This window comes from Vombatus ursinus, unplaced genomic scaffold (genome assembly GCF_900497805.2).
Source record: "Vombatus ursinus unplaced genomic scaffold, bare-nosed wombat genome assembly UNPS02014781.1, whole genome shotgun sequence".
Taxonomy (NCBI): Eukaryota; Metazoa; Chordata; class Mammalia; order Diprotodontia; family Vombatidae; genus Vombatus; species Vombatus ursinus.
In genome coordinates, this window is record NW_020954559.1 from 29,589,377 (window position 1) to 29,612,884 (window position 23,508).

General features: G+C 35.6%; 1 protein-coding gene across 1 annotated transcript in view; it reads right to left on the minus strand.

Annotated features, from left to right (window-relative positions):
* Positions 1-1,198: 1,198 nt before the first annotated feature.
* LOC114046306 (arginine and glutamate-rich protein 1) overlaps positions 1,199-23,508 on the minus strand; it is a 30,672-nt gene continuing 8,362 nt past the window's right edge. Inside the window, exons 2-4 of the mRNA XM_027866607.1 lie at positions 20,403-20,628; positions 18,031-18,114; positions 1,199-2,064 (exon numbers count right to left, since the gene is read on the minus strand). Of these exons, the coding sequence (XP_027722408.1) occupies positions 1,897-2,064; positions 18,031-18,114; positions 20,403-20,628 (478 nt within the window). The 3' untranslated portion in view covers positions 1,199-1,896. The remainder of the gene's footprint in view (positions 2,065-18,030; positions 18,115-20,402; positions 20,629-23,508) is intronic.

Consider the following 23,508-nt stretch of genomic DNA (forward strand, 5'->3'; position numbering starts at 1 on the left):
CTCTTTATTTATAGTGCTGTGAAAATACATTTATAATTAAAAGCAAAATAGGATTAACACAGTTCCCAACACCTAAATACAGAACTTTACAGAAATTAATTTGCATAAAGGATTGTGCAGACATTTACACTACCAATAAACCTACCCCAAAGCAAAGACAAAATGAAAACAAAAAATAAAACCCAAAGGTTAAAAAAAAAAAAAAAAAAGGCAAGTGCAGCAATAATAAAAATATTCGGATCCTAAATTGCTTATCCTTCATCTAGTAAAACAAAATAACTTTAAAGCCACTGACATCATATTTGTTTAAGAGCATGGCTCTTACAATTCATGCCTATTTTTAATTATGTGCCTTATTTTAAAATTTATTTTGAATGATATTTAAACTGATCATGTAACTTTTACTTTACTGCCACTATCTTATCTTCATCCACAAGATAAGAATGGAAGTAAGCATGCAAGGAAAAGAAGTCTAACTTAGTTAACCTGGCCTGTACTGAAATTCCCTATGAAATTATATTAGTATTTTCTCACTTCAACTCCATGTTTATCTAACTTGGGTAATCACTTTTTTGTACCCAAATCATTTTCTAATGTTTTAATATCAGTAGGTAAAAGAGAAAAAAAAAAAAACACAACAAAAAACTCAAACACAGACAAACTGAGGGCATCAGAATTCCTGTTAAAAAAGATGTGACCATCACATGCATAAGAAATTTTTAAAATTCAAATATATACTTCTTTAAAATAAATATATGCATGTATTAAAAAAATTTGAAAACTTTCTGAATAAACAAATGCTTAAACTTTCTGAATTTTGGAAGAAAAAAACAACAACCCAAAACCTTGCCTTTTAATTTAAAAATACTTTTTCCTAGTTTTAAGAACAATCTGTGGTGATAACACTTCAATCCTAATTGTTTTAGAGGCACAAACCTGAGGACTAGAATTTAAATGCCTATCTGGGGTCCTGTAAATGATACAGTCAAACATGAATACTGAAGCTATAATCATTCTATCATTATGAAGCAGATATTTATGAAAATAGCCATTAAATATTAATTCACAAGCTTATTTTAAATTCTATATTAAAGGTATAAACTGGGGAGAAAAATTAGTGATCTGAAGTGTTACTAAACTGTTGACTGACGATAAGTATTTTTAAAAACAGAACTTAAAAAAAAATTACTTAAACATATGAATTTAAGACTTATTTTATTCAGCAAATTGATTTATTTACACAATAGGGAATGCTGGTTGGATTTAGTCAATGTAAGAAAAACAAACTGAACAGAGACAATACTGAACTATATATATATATTTATATATTTATAGCAGAGTTGACCAACTGATTCCTTACCTGTATCAGGAACATCAAGCGCAACAGTGGAACAGTATCATAGGACACTGATTTAACAATACACCACATAGGTCCAGTAATACCCTGGGAATTTACCAATGCAATTACCAACTTTTCCCTTTTTATGTGTTTTTTTTTTTTTCTTAAAAAAAAAAAGAAAAAAAGAAAAAAAGTCAGCAAAACCAGCATTATGGTCTAATAAACAGAGTATAACTCTGAGGTGAGGGGGGTCAGTAAAAACCTTATCAGACCATCCACAATTTTATATAGTGACCTGATTTGCTTCAGACCACTAACACAGAATTAAAATGGGTGAAAATATCACTCTTTAGAAGACAACAATGATCTGATAAGGATTTGACTTAATGGAAGTTAAAAAGGAAAAAAAAAGTTGCAGAGCACAGCCCCTATTAGAACAAGCTAACTTTCCAGATTTTCCAAATTAAAAAAACAAACAAACAAAAAAAACCACTTCAACATGAAGCTACCATACAAAGTTTTTCCATTTCTCTTTGTAAAAGTTCAGAGTTTTCAATTTAATCCTGGGTGGTTTTTATTGAGAAGGACAGTTTTGGCCTGGACTTCCCCTTGCCCAGGATAATTTTTTGCTCTTCTTTTTGTTGACGTTGTCTCTCTTGTTCTAGTTTCATCCTTTCCTCATGAATCTTTCTTTGCTCTTCAACAATTCTCAACTGTTCTTCAGCCTGTAAGTTAAAGTAAAAATAAGAACTCTAAATTTCACTATTTTCATATAAAATTTTTTATTCCAAAAATACATGTAGTAAACCTAAACAATTATATACATATATATACATATATATATATAAAATAAAATTCTTGACATTCTGTATTTATGAGGGGACAAATAAGCTAAAAGCAAAAATTAAAAGATTATTTTTTTAACAAAAGGTAATTAATTTCCTGGGTAAATGCTTGTTGATTGCTGACTGAGGGTGTGTCTGTCCTTTCAGTCAGTGAGATCCTGTTCAATCTATGCCTTCTAAATATGAAAGAGGTTCATAAATTTTAATTCTGAGGCATTAGAAGAACATAAAAATAGATTAAATTATGTATCCACATTGATGAAATCATTGATCTTTCAAAGTACTCTGCTTAAATAAGTACATCCTAATAAATGTTAGGAAGAGTTTGTTTTGTCCCATTTCTGGTTCACCCCATAACTTCCTTTTTTTACTATTTCCTGCTGATGGGACATGAAAATCATGGAATCAGTGTGACCTAGCCTATAAACTCATGCTAACTTCTACTGGGCACAATATTGCAACTCATTTTATTAATGCATCTATTGATTGCTTAACACAATTACCACATTTGGCAAGTTCTTTCAATTATCTGTCACCAAACTCAAAGCCTTTACTCTCCAGGATCCCACACTTCTGCAGTCTTGGCCAAGCATTTTTCCCCCAGTGGAAAAAGTAAAGTTGATACCACCTGGAAAGAGAAGCTTCCTATTTTTCTCTCCTTTCTAATTTCACCTCTTGTCTTTCTTTTTCTATCTCTGAATAAGCAATATCCTTTCTCACCTTCAAGGCAAATCCTGCTACCTATTTATCCTTTACTCCATCTAGTTCTGCTTTCTATACCCTTCTCAACTACCTTCTCTATGGGATCTTTAATCTTACAGTCAACCAACAAATAATTTGTACATACACTCCCCTTCTAAACTCAGAAATTTTGTGATGCCCTCCACTATTCCTGGGACATTTCTCTTGACCTTACTGGTCTAGCTACCATTTGCTATTAAGAAGAGCAGCTGGGGCCACACTCACTGCTTATTTTTTTAAAGTTACCAATGTCAAATCATTCCTCTATTAACTTTCTTGACATCTTTACAGTATTTTATACTAATACCAATCACTTTCACACCACCTCCTTTCTATGTATTCTCTCCCACAAAAGTTCCATCCATTCCCCCAGCTTCATCTTATACAAAGACTTTGTTGTGGAGCAACAATGCTATATTACTAATCGCCTGCTGATCACTTGTAATAGGCTATCCAAAATGTACCTAAAATCCCAAAATCTATATGGCCTCATCTTAATCCCTAATCTTAACTTCCAGTACTCACAGATGTGAACCCATGCTCTAACCAAACTGCCCTATTCATCATGGTCTGACCACACCTGGGTGTTTCCTTTAGCACATGCTTCCTTCTTTGACTACAAAAACTTTGACTATAAAAATCACATGGATCAAAGTCTATTTTAAATTATGCCTCAAGATCACTAATCACTTTGGTAAGAGTAATAGCAACACACCCACTCCCCCAATTGTAATAACACTTTGTTTATGCAACTCAAATGGTACTTAGCTCTTTCTGCCTCATATTGTAGTTTCGTTTATCTCTCACCCAACTAGGACTGTAAACTCACTGAGTAAGAGACAGTGTCTTATTTAACATTCATCTATCTATATATACTAGTATAAGAGTGCTAGGAGATATTCTAACCTCTAAAATTAATGGGACCTAAATAAAGTAATAATAAAGAACTACTTCTTACTTTTCACACACCTAACTTCACTAATGGTCTGAATAATAAAAGCAGGAATGAAATCATTGCCAGTCTTTGGGCTGGCAGGAAAAAAAGGATAATTGAAATAACTTGCCAAATGTAGTAACTGTGCTAAGAAATCAGCAGGAGAAAAAACAAACAACTCAATACTTCCTTATCCACCCAAATCCATTCACATTTGGGGGGGCAAGCTCACTCCAGGCAGAGAAGAGACCAAAGAACAAAGGCAGCAAAGACAGCCTTTACAAACCAGGGAAAGATCTCAACCTGAGAAAGACTCATCACAACCAAAATGGACAATCATGAACTGGTCCCTGATTCTCTAGCCCCATCCTAATCCTTAATTAAAGACTTTTTGTCTTTATGTCTAAGCCTATTATAATTTGGCCAAGGTAATCTAGTATATATGTCTAGCCAAAATCTAATGTTGTAATGTCTCAATGCTGTACTGTCAAATGTTTTTACTTCTTTCACATCTCCCTGGCACATCTCCCAGAACCAAGGAATATAATTTCTCCATTTCCCCCTCAACCTGATGTTTAGAATAATGTTTAGAATATAAGAATCATTCAAATATTTGTTGAGGTACTGAAGGAGACAGTTAAAGGACATAGATTTTAGTCAGGAAACTTAGGGGTTATGGTCCCAGTTCTATTACAAACTAGCTATGTAACTGTGTAAAATGTTTAAATACAAAGTGATATATTTCATTATTTATCTATAAAACAGGAGGATCATGGAACTTTTCTTCTTAAATATGTCAAAAGAAAACATAAAATAACATCCTGGTGTATGTGTTAATAATGAAGATATAAGATGGATAAGTAAAACTTGGGATTAAAACAATGGAAATTGAGCTCTTTGGAAAAAATATAATTGTCACATGCAATAAATATCTTTGAGTGTCGGACTTGAAGTTAAGAAAACTAGGTTCATATACATTTACGTTGTGACCAGGGTGCTAGTCATTTAGCCTTTCTGAGCCTCAAGCTCTGAATTAATAAAATGCAAATAATAGCAATACTCAAATAAGATAATGCATTGTATATTACCTTGCAAACCAAACTTTCAAGTGCTATATAAATGTCAGCTATTAATAATTTCATTAACAGATTTAAAGAGAAGGAATATCACTAACATTTAAATTCACTCACGAAACCCCTATGTTCATACAACATTAAACACCAGAGTTCCACAGACCACACAGCATGGAAAACACTCTAAAAGTCTATGATTCTGTGAATCAATTTTCAACCAGGGCCTACAACCAAAAAAGTCTCCATTTTACAAGTATATTAGTTAACTGGGTTTCAGAAACAGTATAGAAAAACCACTACACTCAGAATCCACCTAAAACTCCACCTTTTCCCTCAATATCTTATCAATAAATTAAGCATACAAACTAATTTAACAAGATTAAGGTGTGACTATTTCCTCCCCCATCCCAAGAGGAAAACTTGCCAAACTTGTCAAAGCTGAGGCTCTGAGTATCCTGACCTATTCAATAGTCTGTGCCTTCTCCTTGCACTTGCCAATGACTTGCATCAAAAGATTCCAAGATTTTCAGAGGCAGCATCTTCTGCCTTTAATTCAATAAACATTTATTAAATACTCCTCTGCAAGGAATTCTGCTGCTGTGTAAAGGATACAAAGATAAAACATAATCTCAATAATTCCTGGCCCACAAGGAGTTGAAATTCTACTAAAGAAATGAATGTGGTGTGTATAAAGACAAATATAATAAACAAATATAAAAATGTGATGGGGTCAAAGATAAAAAATCAAACAACAAATCAACCAGCATTTATTAAAGTGCCTAGTACCAGGCACTGGCGATAAAAATTTAAAAAAAAAAAATTAAAAAGCAAACAACCCTTACTCCCAAGGAGCTTACCGGGGGTAGACAAAATGTATGCAAGCATAAATAAAATAAATCTAACAAATACAAATTAGGGGAGAGACCAGGAATAGGCTTGTGTACAAAGGAAATAAAGGACGCTCTGAAGCAGAAACAAGGAAAGAGTGCATTCCAAGAAGAAGAGAGAGAAGTACAAAAGCAAGAATATATGTGATGGCAGTACTTTGTGTGAGGAAAGAAGAAAGTCCAGTTTGACTCAACTGGACAGCATAGGAAGTAATATTATTTATAATCAGACTGGAAAGAGATTGGGACCAGGTTGTAGAGCTTTAAAAGCCCAACAAAAAAATCCATAATTAGTTCTAGAGGCAACAGGGAGCAAGTGCAGGTTACTGGGGAGTGCTTTGGTCAAATATGATCTTTGAACTTAAGGAAAAGAATTTTGGTAACTGTATGAGAGTCTGGATTAGAGGGGGAAGAAATTTGAGGTAGAAAGAAGCACGAGTCTATTGAAGTAGTGGTCAAGAAAGTGATCAATAAGGTGGCAAGATTATGGAATGAGATGTGTAGATAGAAATGACAGGGTCTGACAAGTGAACGAATATGTGGGGCTGAGGGAGAATAAGGAGTCAAGGACAATGAAGTCAGGAACCTGGGTGACTAGAAGGACAGTGTTGCTTTCAACAGAAATAGGACATAGAAGATTGAGAAACTGGGAGATCAGGATGTTTTTAGAACATCAACATGAGGAAGATACTAAGCCAGGTGCTAAATGCTTTGAAAAAACAGGGAGTGAACTGAGGGTCAGGAGGCAATAGCTACCACGAGCATTATAAGGAAAAAATTTTTAATGGAATTCTGGAGAAGTTGCTGAGTGATGATTGCACAGGGAGAGCTGAAGTGGCAATAGGGAGCAAACAGTATTCTGACACCCTCCAAAACCACTATCAGAAGTTGAGATAACAGAAGGTAAAGCCAGTGATGGAGTGTAAAATCTAGTCTTCTTAACAACTTAATATCTGGTCACCTACTCTTCAATCCAATGACACTGATAACCTTGCTGTTTCACAAACAAGACACACCATACCTCTTATTTCCAGGTATTTTCTCTGTCTGCCATGCCTGGAATACTCTCCCTCTTCTTCTGTCTACTAAATTCTTCAAGTTCCTTTACATTGCAACTGAAATCCCATGTTCTACAGAAAGCTATTCCCAAACCTTCTTAGTTCTAGTACCTTCCTTCTGTTAATTATCTCCTATTTAACCTGTATATAGCTTGTTTGTAAATATTTGTTGTCTCCCCATTTGACTGTAAGTTTCTTTAGTCTAGACACTATCTTTTGCCTCTTTTTGTATAAGGCGGTGGCTTTGAGTTGAGGAAGATGGGGATGAGAGAAAAGGAGATAAGTACACTCTCCTTAAGTTTACTCATAGGTAGCTGGGCAATCAGGTAATAGGGAGAATAAACAGGCGAAAGATGGTTGCTAGACACAGAAGTAACACTGCTGAGTCCCCAGGGTGGAGCTATTAGTCAAAGGGAAATGGGGTGATTTGAGAACACCATGACATGAACAGGATGACATGACTGCCTGACTGCAGGAAGTGATTAAAAGAAAAACTCTAGGAAAACTTGGAGAGAAAATACTTGCAGTCAAGCTTAATTTACCCGCTCACCCTTTCTAGCTAACAATAGCAATGTTCATCCTATCTTTAGGTTGCTCAGCCATTCTATTGAGTCAAACCTGAGATCCACTGTTTCTTTATTCTCTTGCCGGCTATGACTTACTACATAAATTAAACCAGGGTAAGGTCTGTTCTCTCCCCTAGGGCCCAATACCAACAAAGCTCCTCTTGATTCCAGTTACCTCCTGGGATCTGAGATGACATCACAGGGGGCTGTGATGCCAGCAATAGGCACCTTTTCAAAGATGTAAATTATTCACAAATTCTCCATTTTCTTTTCTTTTTTCCTTTTAAGCATAATATACTTATTTTTACCTCATGTAGTATGGTCATCCACTCACTTCAGAAGCTGTATTCTAGTCTTGATTCTTATCATTAAAACTAGCTGTGACCCTGAGTCTCACTGGATATTCATGGTTTTTTCCCTGATATGTACTTCAAAGAATGCTGAGAGAATCAAATATTTAAGTGGAAACATTTTTAAAAGGACAAAGCATTGAAGAAATGTAAGCTATGTATCAACCTTCCCCTTTCTTACCAAATAAGAACCTCCAACAGAATATTTCTTTATGTTTTGCAAATTTTCATGACTCTACAAAAGTGCTCCATATCCAGCTATGCCCAAAGAACACTGATAATCAGCATCTATTTTATTAAGATGCATCTTTCTGCTACACACAATAGTAAAAAAAAAAAAACAAAAAATAAAATCACAGGACCCTCAGTCCAGTTGGCATACAATATGTAATCTAATGTTAAGTCATGTTTTTCCCCTCTCTTTAAAGTACATAAATGAGTACTGTTTATAGATAGACTAATTTAATATGTTTAAAGAACATCAGAAAACTCTTGGAAAGTAGGAAAGAAATATTACTTTTATAACCAAGTATTTTAGAATTTAGCCTTTTATGGCTTCAAGCTGTTTAGATATTATTTACAGACTGTTAAAAAGCACAAAACCTCTTAAGAAAAACTAATAGAATGTTTATAATTTAAGAGATGAATAACAGATCTTTGAGCCACCAACTCATGCCTTTTGTTGGTTCTTTTTACTACCATACCACCTCTCCTACTGGGTTATTCAATCATTTCTTTTCCCTTTCGTACGATCTATTTTTTACTACCTACTTCTAGCCAAAAAACGTAGGCCTTTTCTTACTGTCTAGTGAGGAACCCTGAAGAACTTGCCTCTCACTTTTATTCCTTCTACCCTCTCTCTGAGAAATCAACAAGTCTCTGAATGGTAGATAATGAATTTCTTGTGGCAAACTATCACATCTCCAAACCACTACTATACCCCCTATTTCTGCAATATGGATATTCTAGAAAAACTGAAATATTACCTGAATTTCCCAACAACTTCTCATGTAAGGATAGTTGCACATAAACCTGACATGAAAAGGAATGTTCTATGCACATTTAAAGTACTTAAAATGCTCTGAGACTATGGATTGAGAGGTGGAAAGAACCTCAGAGGCTAAGTCTAAAGCCTTTTATTTTGAGGACCTCCTAGTAAGTTTTTTTTTTAAATTTTATTTTATTGTGAGATACAGCAATTGATATTTACCATATTAGAAATAAAAACATTCTAGTATTATTATGGACTTTTGACATCACAAATCCCCGAATCACAATTTGAGAACTGCTGTACCTTAGAATGTCAGTCAAGAGTAATCTGAATCTTCCTTTACTAGTTAGGGAGACCAACTACAACTAGCCCAGAATGCTTGCCTACCGAATACAACAGCCAGGACAGATATGGAAGAAGGATTTTTACTAGATTTTGGGAATCAACTTAAAGTATTCTGCTGGACATAATCTGAAAGGGTTAGTTCATTCCTGTCACCAGCCACTGTTAATCAGTACAAACCATGGGACAATCATTAATTGTGTTGGGTGTCTGCCTCTCCAATAATTGTGAATATCTATAAAGGGCCATTAGCAAAATTTCAGCACTAAACTGACACACTAAATTCCACCACCTGTTACCTCAATTCTAAGTTCCTTTCTTGGAAAATGAAAATCATTTGGATGTTTCAGGCTGACTCCTCTTCTATAATTCTCATTCCCATTTAATTCTTTTTCCTCCTCCCCTATAATTCTATTTTCTCTTTGTCTTGCCCTGCCTCCAAGCTGATCAGAGTTGGAAGAGACCTCAGAGACCATCTCGTCTAATCCATGGTCATCCAACCTTTGTCTAAAGACCTCAAAGAGAGCGGAAGCCCACTATCTCCTGATATAGTCTATTATACTTTTGGACAGTCCTATTATGAAGTTTTTCCTTTTATCAAGTTGGAATCTCTTTGTGCTGCTACTCAGTGCCCCAAGTTCTCCCTACCTAGGTCAAACAAAAGTTCCTCTTCCTCATGAAAGCCTTTCAAATGTTTGAAGAAATCTAATATGTCTTCCTTAAGTCTCTTTGATAAGAGTATAAATGGTCTTAGAGCCCTAGCATTCTCAGCATCCTAGGTGCTTTCTAGCGATCAGGTATAATAAATTCCTCCTAAAATATGACAATAAGAACGGAACATAATTCAAATATTTCCTGTATGCAGGACATCACTGTACTTTGTGTTTTATGTGTATACTTAATTATGATTATATGTTAAAACAATTCTAGATACCTACAGAACTTATACTTGGCAAAATAAGATTTAATGTGAATTCTGATGTTAAACAACACAAAACAAAACCAACCCATCATTTTTTTAAAAAATGTCCTATAATTCAAGCTGGTGTACTCCCTACTAAAATAAATTAATGTTTTACTAAAAATTTAAATGGCACATCCACATCTGTTTTCTCATATGTAAAATGGAAACAAGGCTTTTGTCCTCATAATAGTTCCCTCGAATATCAAATGAAATAAAATATATCAAAGAGCTTTGAAAATTCCTACTAAAATGCAAGGTTTTTAGTAAAAAGACTTAGGACTGAGTTTATGCAGGGTAAAAAGTTACACCATTTCAAAAGCAACTATGGAGGCTAAAAATTGGGGAAAAAAACTCCCAAAAACAAAACTGGAAGTGAGATAAGATAGGGAGAAAAATTGGTGACCCCTCCCACGCTTCATGGTGCTGACTTTACACTATTTTTCCTACCGTCACAGCACATTGCAATTCTGATACCAAACATTTTCTAGCTGTTGGCCTTTGGACCAATCACTCAACCCACTCTAACCCTCATTTTCTTCATTTGTAAAATGGTTATATTATTTGTACTAGCTACTTCATAGGGTAGCTATAAGGAAATCACTTTGTAAACACTATCTAAAGGAATAGAGTAACTCACATATTACAGAAGCAAAAAAAATTTATTTTCTGAATGTTTATGGAGAGGCATTTAAATTTCATATCCAACCCCCTGATTTCAGAGTTGAAGAAACAGATTTAGTAATTAGGTACTTGTCTAAGGTCACAGAGATGAGTCAGGACTAAAGAATACACAAAGATATCACAATTTTTACATCCCCCTGCCACTTTAGCCCCATGGCTAAAACTTCCATTATTTTGCCTTGATAATATGACAGATTATTTCTCATTTTAGGAAAATCTAAATCTACAAAAGTAATAATAAAAGATAAATGAGTCATTAGAGCAGTTTCTCCATGTGCATTTGGATCTATCTTTAAATGCAATAAAATATAACTGAGTTTTAACTGCTTATCAGAATTTTTGATAAAGCACATAGGCATCCCAGAGTTTCCAAATACATAAAGTAACTGAATATGGATCAGAAATCAAAGATCTTTATGATGGCTAACATCTACTTTTTAGTTTTCTACATAAAATCGCTAAATGAACTTTCACCCTTCTTTGCTTAGCTGAACTCAACTAAAACTCAACTTTCAAGGTTCGGTTAAAATTTGATCTTAAAATCATACAACCTTCTTTGACAACTCTAGCCTGGTAATCTCTTTCCTATAAACACCCATAGCATTACCACAACTACTTGATCCTTTCATCATATATGGCCTTACAGAATGAAATGTTGTTGTTCAGTTGTGTCTGACTCTTAGGGACCCCAAGGACCACAGCATGTCAGGCCCTTCTATCCTCCACTATCTCTTGAAGTCTGTCCATGTTCATGTTCATTGTTTCCAATACACTATCTATCCATCTCATCCTCTACTGCCTCTTTTCCCTTTAAATATATTGACTCCAATTAAATTGTAAAATCCTTGAGGGAAAGCTCTTTGTATTCTATTTCTTTGTAACACCTACAGTAGCTAGTATGATGTTCTTTATATAGTAGCCATTCATATGTATGTTAAGTCATCTTTGAAATAAATTAATAATGGATCTCAAGGTATTTCAATTTTAACACAGCTTTTAAAATCTACCATATCAAGGAAGGTTTCTATTGCCTGTTAAGTAATCATGCTTCCTTGCAATCTCTGAACCTATCCTTTTATTCTCTAACATATGGCTAGTTACATGTGGGCTTTGTTTTTTTAAACATTTAGTCAGCTTCCTTTTATTTACTGCCAAATTTGTTCTTTTATTATCTTTTTTTCTGGACTACTATACTTCTAGGGACCTGTCTTCAGAGTTCTTCACAGGAGAATTTTTTCCCTCTACTTGAGATGTTGAACACTCAACACTACTTAAGAAATCTTAAGAAATTTTTCCCCCTTTACTTGAGATCTTGACTATATTCCCCAAGACTCTGTATCATGATGCTTTTACTGATTAGACCAAACTCCACAAATGCAATCCCTAATTCCTTAATCAACTCTTCTATTTAAAATGAAATGAAAAATAATTATTAAAATAATAATTAAAAAAAATAACATAGTCTCTTACAATTCTCATTCTAGATCTAGGATCCTATATTTTTACTCCAATCTAAACTACGCATTTTATTTGGCGAGGCAAACCTCAGGGTTTCTTTTACAGAAACGATCACTACACACACTTCCCATCACTCTACCACCTTTACCTAAATGGCAAGGAAATAACTTGACTGAACATGCAGTTCCATTTACACTTACCACCTCTATCAGTACTTCTAAAAAGAGGCTAAGCATAGAATTTACTGCTTAATATAAAACTATGTACACAGTAGGGGCTTAACAAAATTCTTGCTGAATAAATGAATCACATGATCTAAAGGGACTCCAGAGAAAATCTGTGTACCAATCCATTCCATGTTTATTCTACATTCCCCAATCAGTCTTCTAGTCTTTGCTTCTAATTATGGGTCTAATAGGAGTAACCTACCTAACAAGGTGTAATACTACCAACTACATCTAACTACCAACCCAACCTGATCCCCACCCCCACCCCCATCAGTTTTCCCTCAATGGAAGCAAAGCTTTCCTTGGTACTTGATTAGACTCTTGTGGCTTCCCGGGCAGTTCTACTCATAACAGTCTGATTCCCTCATTGTTCCTGGTGGATTTCCTCTCCAGCCCTCAGCTTAATCATGTGCAAAACCAGGGTGCTGGACTAAATGAAACATAAGTTCCAGTTCAACACTTAAGTGCTAAGATACTAAATCACCCTTATTTGGTTAAACATTGTCACTTCTTGCCAACTGAGTTCTGATACAATACAATATTCACGAAGTAAGTTCACAATCCTGGACACTTTCCTCTAGATATGCTCTAACTTGTCAAAGTCCATCCTGAGGGAAGGACTTTCATCTTCCTCACTCTGAACACTGTATACATTTTTGGGGAGCTAGGCCATACTGTTTATTCACATTAACCCTGTAGTACATTAAAACCCCCAAATCTATTAAACACAGTTTAATAATGCAGTTTTCTAAATGTTCTAAAGGAGAGTTTCTTTTCAACTGCAAAATACAACCACTGTAAATCTTCCCTCTTGAGGTTAATCTTTCTTAAATCTCCATCCTTACTTGGGCAGTTGTAATTTTTTAAGTCCAACTATGACTTTACATTTATCCATATTAAATTTCACCCAATTAGGTTTAACTGACATTTCTATGCTGAAACGTTTTGAATGTTAAATCTATCCTCCAAAGAGGCACAGGAGCACCAGATTTGGGTTTCGGAAGACCAGGATTCTGATCACACTTCAGATACTTACTAGCTGTGTAACACTGAAGCAAGTCACTTAATTTCTCTTAGTCTCAATTTCCTCATTTATAAGATGGGGGAAAAAATTGCACTGATATCAAGAGTTGTTGGGTAAGTAAAATGTGCTTTGAAAACCTTAAAACTGGGGCAGCTAGGTAGCACAGTGGATATAACTCCGGGCTTGGAGTGAGAAGGACCTGAGTTGAAATCTGGCCTCAGACACATGACACTTACGAGCTGTGCGACCTTGGGCAAATCACTTAACTCCAATTGTCTCACCAAAAAAAAAGCAAACAAACAAACAAAAAAAAACCCCAAAACTTTAAAATTTGTATAGAATTGTCAGCTATTATTATTATTCTCATCTATCCTTCTCCAACTTGTTCTCATTTATAAAGCTGAATAAAAGTTACCAGTGAATGGAAGAATAATGCTAAATGTAAACTTTTAATTATTAGCCTCAGACTTCAAACATTTTAAAGGACCTGGGTTAAATTCCACCTCAAACAGATGGATCTAGGATCCTATGACTGGTCTAGATTCTTCTATCTGGTTTACAAGTTAACATTGCTGTCAAATGTCAGATATGTTATGTGTCATTTTAATCCTTTTTTTTTGCTCAGTTAAATTAGAGAACCACTCTTAAATTGGTTATCTGAACCTGACCAAGCAAAGTCTTTGTGCCATGCTTAAAAACTTTAAAACTCAACAAGACTCCAGAGTTATCTACTTTTACTTGATGCCTAATGAAGGAATTCTCTATACAACTAGCCATGGTAAGTAGTCATAAAACCTATGCTTGAATGCTTCTACTGACAGGAACTTATCATCACTTAACAAGGCAGCTTATTTTCTTTTCATATTACTCTTACTGTTACTAAGTTCTTTACATGGAGCCAAAATCTGCTTCACTATAATTTCTATTAAATTATCTTCAGGGGTTTCATTTTATCAGACCAATTCCTATTCTGCACTATATGGTATTAAAGAGATACACCTACTTACCTAATAAGACTAGATGCTGACCAGATATACACACAGCAGGGTCCTTTATCTTCTTTAGCTTCCTACTACCTGTTCCTCCTATATAACTTAAATTAACATTCCATGCAAGTGTCTTTCAAAAATAAGAGTATTCAAAGCTAAGGTACAGTGGTAAAAAACAAACCAAACACTAAAAAGAAAAGATGTAGAAGAGATAGCAGAAGAGATAAGTCATAAAACCCAGGTTTTGAATCTTTTCTGATTCAGTCATGTAACTCAAATGTCTGTAAAATGAGGATAATACTTGTACTAGCCATCTCACAGGGTTGTGAGAAGAGATGTCATTACTCAAAGGCTTCCTTCAAATCTCTATCCCTTACTTTTTGCCTTTCATGGTATCCCCAGCACTTAAGCACAATTCCTCATACATATGAAGCACTTAAATAAACTTGATTGAGGCAGCTAGGAGAATAGAGCACCAGGCCTAGAGTTAGAAAGACTCATCTTCCTGAATTCAAATCTAGCAGCAGACACACATTAGCTGTGTGACCCTGGGCAAGCCACTTAACCCTGTTTGCCTCAGTTTCCTCATCTGTAAAATGGAGAAGGAAATGTCAAACCACTCCAGTATCTTTGCCAAGAAAACCCCAAATTGGGGTTACAAAGAGTCAGACATGACTGAAAATGACTGAACAACAAGCCTGATTAACTTAATTCTCACATGCTCTTCAGCCCCATTTCTCCAGCAGACAAAAAGGATACCCTCCACTAAAAGGTCATGCTATCAAACTCGTATATCTTCAAAACCATTAAATTACCAGTGCCTTATAAGGTGCCTAGCACACAGTACAGGAGGCATTAACTCTGTCAACTACTGATTAACCTCTTTATTAACTGTCAATGCCATCATCAATCTTGCCAGTCAGCAATTTAGGAATACTCTTTCCTTACAGCAGACAGCAGTCACTCCACCCTTCTAAGACAAGGGTGGGAAACCTGTGGCCTTCTGGGTCCTTGGGTACAACCTTTTGACTGAGTCCAAGTTTCACAGAACAAATCCTTTTATTAAGGAGAATTTGTTCTGTGAAGTTTGGATTCAGTCAAAGGGCTGAATGTGAAGACCGAGAGGGCCACATGTGGCCTTCAGGCCAAAAGTTCCCCACCTCTTTTTCTAGGATAATTCCTCAACTTCCAGCTTATCCTCTTACTTCCAAATCCCAACCTCTCATTGCCCTATCATGGTAATACTGATAGTCACTCTTGTGTGGTCTCTCTATAGCTAGGTTTCTCCTGTCCAGTACACAAACCACTTATTATCTATAATATTAAACCCAAATTCAATCAATTCAAAAGGCATTGGAGTATTTCAAACTGCTCAGGCTGACATTTTAGACCCTCAATCAACTATATTTCCACTCTATCTCCCCAACATTCTCTTAGTATTTTCCAACAGTCTCTCTGATCTGACTAGGTTCTTCTAACCTCATAAAAAGGCTTTTCCTTAGTTTCAACTAAAGGACATAACTCATCCTCCCTTTTAGAACATTTTCCCAATCTACTCAAATAAATCTAAATCCTAGGTGGTGGGAAGGAGAAGGAATTGCATCTTATTTAAAAAAAAAAAAAAACAACAAACCCACAGGAATTATGATAATCATAAAAGATTCTAAATAAATGCTTATTGCATAAACTCTTGAAGCAAACTATTTTCCCTCCTGATTCCCAGGACTCTAAGCAAAACACAAAGCCCAAAGGAATGGTACCCAGGGAACCAGATTTCGTGCACAGCTAAATTCCGATTAGTGATCCCCTGAAGTACTAGAGTCACATTATTTGAATTTACACTGCGTATTTCCACTGGGTTGGAATTAATTACCATATTTTACATAATTATAACTTAGAAAAGCATCAATTCAAATACATGCAACCACATCAAGGGATTTATTATTCACAAAAATCTGGACCTAGCTGTAATAACAAAAAGTGCAAGAATGAGAGGATCAGGGTTCAAGTCCTAGCACTCTCAATTACTTGCTCTATAACTTTAGGCAAGACAGTTTCTTTATATATGAAATGAAAATACTAGATTACATGATCCCTAAAAGTCTTTTATATAACATTTTTGTAATTTAAGAAATTTTCCATATTTCTTCTGTTTTACTGTAAACTCAGAAGAAACTTGGGAACTAAAGTTGCACTTGTCCCACAGCCTATCCAAATAAGCTGCTGGTCTAAGTTCCTTTCACGGCCAACAATGTAAACGTGCCCTTTCTGAGATACTCTGGTTTCAAATTCCAACTCTGCCATTTAACGGTAGTCTACGTGTGTACCCACAGGCAGGAAACCTAACTTTTCAGAGCCCTAATTTCCTCATCTGTAATGTGACAGAGTTAGATTAGGCAATTTCTAAATTCCCTTTTCTGTCCAATGACAGGATTTCTACTTGAACCTGAGATAGCCCTCTCATCTCATCAGACCAAAGTATTTTCTATAGAAAACACAGTCTTGGGGCAGCTAGGTGGCACAATGGATAGAGCACCAGCCCTGGCTTCAGAAGGACCTGAGTTCAAGTCCAGCCTCAGACTCGTAACACTTACTAGCTGCATGACCCTGGGCAAGTCACTTAACCCCGTTGCCTAGTTTAAAAAAAAGAAAAGAAAACACAGTCTCTCCATGACTGAAGTGAATCGATTATATTTATAGTCCTAAAATAGTTCTCATGAACACTCTGAAAAATTAGCCTCTAAAATCTCAATATTCAAAGGACTAAAAAATGTATTTCCCCTTAAAGATTATTGCATTGACTTTTACAAAAGCTGTCTATTTAGACTCAACTGATCAAATTATAAAACAAATAGAAAACGTAAAATCTTGGTATCCTATAATGAATAAGTTAACTAGTTTTGTTTTGTTCCTTAGAAGTTGCTTTTAGCATCTTAAGTCCAATGAGGCCTTAGGATTTAGGTTAAGAGAAAGTAATCTATACTGAATCCAGTAAGTTCTTTGCTTGATCCCAAATTACACAGATTACTTTGGGAGGGAGAGGAAGAGAGTTAGAGTCTTGGACTAGGGGCTGGCTGAAACCTTAATGATTGTCCCCTGCTTAAGGAACTTCTAGCCATCAAGAGGCAACTAGCAGGGGCAACTAGGTGGTATAGTGGAAAGAGTACCAGCCCTGGAGTCAGGAGGACCCGAGTTCAAATCTAGCAAGAGACCCTAGCTGTGTGACCCAGGACCCTCTGTTTGCCTCAGTTCCCTCATCTGTAAAACAGGGATAATAACAGCACTAATCTCCCAGGGTTATTGTGAGGATCAAATGAACTACTGATTGTAAAGTTCTCAGAACAGTGTTTAGCACACAGTTAAGTTCTATATAAATGTTAGCTATTATCATTATTATTATCTGAGTCTACTCCAAGCCTCTAAAGCCTTGGTCAAATGTGTCAAATTATAGGGAGTAAACCCTCACCACAAACAAAAATGAGCATGACAACTGGTTTGGAGCCCTAGAGGTTTACATGTCATAAGCATTCTTTCCATTTATGGATTTTTTAAGGTACATACCAGTTTGGCTTGTGCATCTGCAATTTTTCGATTATTCTCTTCCAGTATTCGCTCCAGTTCCTCACGTTTTGCACGCTCTTCCTCCTAAAGGGGAGGACATGGTAAGATGTTAGAAAAGTAAAGTATTTTTTATTTGTGCATCTTTACTAATCTTCCTCTGAACTTTTTTTGTGAACTGACTTACAGGGCAGCTTTATAGCCACCTTTTGTCTGACAAATGGTAAACTGTGCAGCCACTAAAATTGGTTCTAGTACTAAATTTAAATCATCCCTCCCAGTCCAAACAGCAACCAACTAAACCCTCCCTAATCATAGATTCCTGATAGTTATTACTAATACTTTAATATCACACAAATCAACAAGGACAACTACAAAACTGGATAGTATTTACCAAATTAAAAAAATAATATATAAAATATAAATAAAGTGAATATTTGTCTCACCAATTATGTATACCTACGTATTCTTTACCTATACTCCTTTAATCAGCATTAAAAGTTGAATATTTACTGTCTTGTCCAGTGTCCTGCAGAGTGTGCTCCTCGGCTGCCATACGCGCCAGCTTCCTCTTTAAAATGATTTGTACTGTTAGCTTGGCAATACCTGCATCAGCAGCTCAACCATTTATAAAGAAACAACATACAAGGAAGGCTGAGCTGAGGAATGCAGATGTTTATGGTAAGAAGGAACAAAAAATGTAATTCATCATTCCTAAGGCAAACAATTAATAAGAAAAATACATTTACTGTTAGTGAAAAATACAAATGGTAATCCATACTTCATGGAACTAAGGGCTTCTTCCATGGGGAAAATGGACTTAACATTCAGTATGTTGACAATTTCTTAAGGCAGCTTAAATTGTCATCTACAGTTTGAACTGGAATTCAGGAATCCAGGGGAGGCATGGTCAGGAAATAAAGTTCTGTAATTTATTTTTCTTGGAGAATTTAATGAAATTTTGTTATGCAAACTATATGAATACTGCATGATGGTTTGGGCAGTGTTCAGTTTACAGCATACATGATTTTAGTATTTGGAAAGACTGTCAGAGGATTGTGTCCGTGTGAAAAAAAATTGTTAATATGAAACAAAGCAAGCACATGAAGAGAAAAAAAATCTTACTATGATTGGTAACTCGCTACAAGACAGCACTATTACTCCAAAAACAACATCTTATTAAAAGCACTGATATATACCACATTTAACAAATTTTACGCACATAAGACCTATGGAATTAACTGAAATCCACTGTAAGCAGAGAACTGTGTGTTGATCTTGGCAAAGTTAACATGAGAAAACTTAAAATAGCTTTTAAGTTAAAAGCAAATAGGATTTGGTATTCTATTGTGTATAACCAGAAAACATCAAGATTAAGAGTGACTATTAGCCACAGAAATTTAAGAACAAACCACTACAGAGTTCTCTGTAGTAAAGAGTCATTTTCATTTCTGCCAACATAAGTGGAGTATCACTCAGTGCTATAGTTTTGCCTCAAAAGTCTCAGTGACTTTTTAGAAGTTTTAGAAATCTGGAGTAATTGGTGCAAACAAGCCATAGAGACTTAAGTAGCAAATTACTGTCTCACAGAAAGACATTTTCAACTTCTGCTCCAGCTGCTGATAAAACAAATCATGTGTTTAGCTTGACTCCAGACAAGGACAACCTGTTCCTTCATAACTCTCTAGAGAAAAAAGGAGTTGTTAGTAGATACTAAAAAAATGGATAATAATCTGGACATTTTTCCTAAAAAGATTCTTTGAAACACATTAGGATAGTGGAGGGCCTTAAGGATCAGAATGCCAAGAATTAATCCATTGTGTTGAGGCAAGATTTGAAGTTTGTTTTTTTTTAAAGGGAAAAAAAGAAGAATAAGAAAACCTATTTGTCAAAAGCAGGTGCTCTCGCTCAAAGCTGGGCCCTGCTCTTTTTAAACTGACTGAAGGCAAGAAGCCTCTCACAGTCTAGGTAAATAGAATGATAAAACAGAAAAGAAGAATGCATAACCACAGGTGGAGTTTAACCTTTTCCCTTTACCAAGTCTCCAACCCTCCTCTTCCCCCGCCCCGAAAAAAAAGAAAGGATTGGTTGTAGGTCCTGCAGCCATGGCAAAAGTTTCAAACACTTCTCAAATATGTAGGCCAGTTCCATTAAAATCAAGTATCCTTGAATAGGTTTTAGGAGAATAACTGTTTAAAGCATCAGTCAGCTCTTCTGAATAGGCTAAAAATTAACTTCCGCAGCAATGCAAGTTTATATGAGAAAGGAATTAGATAGTCTGTATTCCATCTCTTTCTGAACTGAGCAGGAGGCACAACCCAACACTGAAAGTTTTGCCATGGACTGTCTCTACTTTCCAAACGACCGAGCGTTACCTCTCTAGCTTTTTGTGCTGCAAGCTCAGCTTGTCTCTGTCGCTCGAGTTCTTCGAGCAACTGCTTTTCCATGATGCGCTTAGCTTCTTCTACCCTTCGGAGAACTTCGCGCTCAATTTCATCCTTCCTTTTCTCCAATTCTTCCTCCACTCGTTTTGCCACAAGTTCTTCCACTCTTCTCGCTGTTTCTTCCTCAATGAGTTTTTCTTCTATTTCCTGCTGTCGACTAGCAAGTGAAAGGAAAAAAAACAACAACAATAAAGCATGTAGTTTTAAAGATATAGTAGCATATATTTTGTTCCCAACTATCATTTTGCTTTTAAATTTAATAAAACAAGGGCAATTTATAACTTCACAGCACTATGGGATTTATCAAGCATTTCCCTTGCAACTGTCCCTTAAAACGTTTTCCTTACAAAACAGACATGTAATAGATAACAACTATTATCTTTTCCATTACACAGTTAAGGAGAATGAGGCTCAGAAAGACCACATAGGTGTCAAAAACAGGATTCACATCCAGGTTTCCTGATTCCAAATCCAGGGATCTTTCTGCTTCAGCACTGAGATCAAAAGAGTGTATCACAGACTATGAAGCCGAAAGGGACACTAAACATTATTTAGTCCAACTCCCTCATTTTACAAAGAAACTGAGACAGAGATTCAGTGACTTGCCTAGGTTACACATGAGCTGTAAGGTGGAATTCAAACCCAAAGAAATGTTGAATCCTTTTTTAAAGACCTCAGAAAAGAACTCTTCCATACAATGTTCTGCTAACAATACTGAGATTTTTTGTAGATATGAAGAAATCCTATAGAAATTAAAAATGAACAGACACAGAAAAACTAGAAGGGAGGATTTAGAATCAAGTCCCATCTGTGCATACTGAACATTGTCCTGGTTTGGTAGCCTCTACATAGTAGTAGAAAGTGTAATGCATTTGAGTTGAAGGATCTGTATTAGCATCCTAGCTCTGCAACAACCCACTGGACTTTGAGTAAGGCATTTGGCCTTTCTGTATTTCAGTTTCCTTATCTGGAAAATGAGAGGAGCTCTCTAAGGTCCATTCCAACTCTAAACCAATGATCCTATTAAGTCACTTTTTCACAGTTCAATAAAGAAGAGATATCGTCTGACTTCAAGTAAATTTTCCCTATTCCTTATAAAACATACAAAGAAAGCAGATGTGCTTGGCATGGTTATTTTATGCTAATTGGTTTTTGCAAAAAATTAAAAGGTTTTTGTCCCTTTGTGAAACCTCAAGGGATAATTCTGTGAAATATAAAGAGATCCACAGAGTGGGTTAGCAGAGAACAGGGTAAGGAGGGGAGCAGGGACACTCTTTTTTTTTTTGTGAGGCAATCAGGGTTAAATGACTTGCCCAGGGTCACATAGCTAATAAAGTGTCAAGCGTCTGGGGTCACATTTGAACTCGGGTCCTCCTGACTCTAAGGTCAGACCTCTATCCACTATGACACCTAGCTGCCCCCGAGTTGACATTATTTCTTGCTCACAACATTTACATTAAAAAAAAAAAAAAAAAACTAATGGAATTAAAATGAGAAAATCACTGGTTTTACAAATTTTCAGAAAAATTTGTCTCATCAACATTTATTAACTAACAAACTTTACTCCATACCATGTAGCAAATAATCTAGTCAATTCCCCAAATCTTAATACATTCAATTCAAGTAACATCCTATTGTTAAGAAATTGTGATTCTTCAAAGTACTTTTTAAAGTATACATAGTATATGTATTAGAAGGTTATTTAATTTTGTTTTGAAAATTCTTTATAACTCTGAGGGAACTCAGGATGCCGGAAGCTGTGAACCAGAATTCATTTTGTAGTATGCAAAAATGCCAGTGTTCCTAAGTCACAAAGACAGTCCTTAACGGATCCAGTGTAACAATCTAGACCTATTGGTGGTTATTTGAGCAGTTCTGGATGTTATCTATATACTGTACAAGTTCTTAATAAGTGCTAGTTGATTTGATTCACAATTACAAAATACTGAATGCCTTTTAAGAACCACTGAAGATAGCCACCACCCACTTTGTTCCTTTGATTTCTACCTCTCAAAGGCAAGTGTTAAATTATGGAATTATCTATATTCCTCTTCTTCCCCTCTCTTTTCTACATATCCATTTTTTCTACCTTTCTTCTTAGAAAGCACTCTACACTAGGAAATCAAATAGTGTGCTTAAGATCTTCTACTTCACAAGGTCATGAGGAGTAAAATCCTTTGTAAACTACAGGGGGGAGGGGTTTACAATTGGATGGATTCTTGGAGGTAGTCACTTAGAATCATAAAACTAGAGCTGAAAGTGATTTCTGAAACTATTCTAACTCTCCTTTAACTTTAACAGATAAGAAGACTGAGGCCAAAGGAGGATAAATTACTTGCAGTAGATGAAAAGGAAGCATGGGAACTACAACAACGTATTTAAGACATGCTAAGGAGCAGGAGGGAGGGGAAGGAGGTCTACAACCAACAAGGCTTGGGAAGGTAGCAAACTGGCAAACCATAATGTAAGCTGTTAAACTGTAATACTTATTTTCAAAGCTGCTTTTTGACTCCTAAATAGGACAAGACACTGATATCTGCTAGAGCCAATAAGAACTGGCTATAACAAGGAGCGCTGGAAAGATCCAACTGGGTCCAGTCTGGTGAGTTTATACTACAACACAGTATAGCTACAACTAAAAATCAAGTGTCTATGGAATTACAGCATTATGTCTGACTGTTATTCTTTGCCCTTAAATGCTCCTTCAAACTCTTGTTTGACTACCTCTTACTGTTTTATTTAACAGCTTTACCAGTATGGGAGAAAATGGGTAAAAATTAAAGTAAGTCAATTTTTCTATTTTAGAGGTTCCCACTGGAAAAAAGACTTAACGGGACAGGTTAGTAGAATTACTGGTTACAAGGAAGCTTCCATTCAAAATGATAAATTTGTTCACATTAAGCTCTGTTAACTAAGCTATGCTATGTACATAGTTTTACTGATATTGGGGGAACAAGATGATCAGGAAGAAAATCCTTTGAACAAAGAGCCATTAACATTTATCGAGTGCCTGCTATGTGCCAGAAACAGTGCTAAT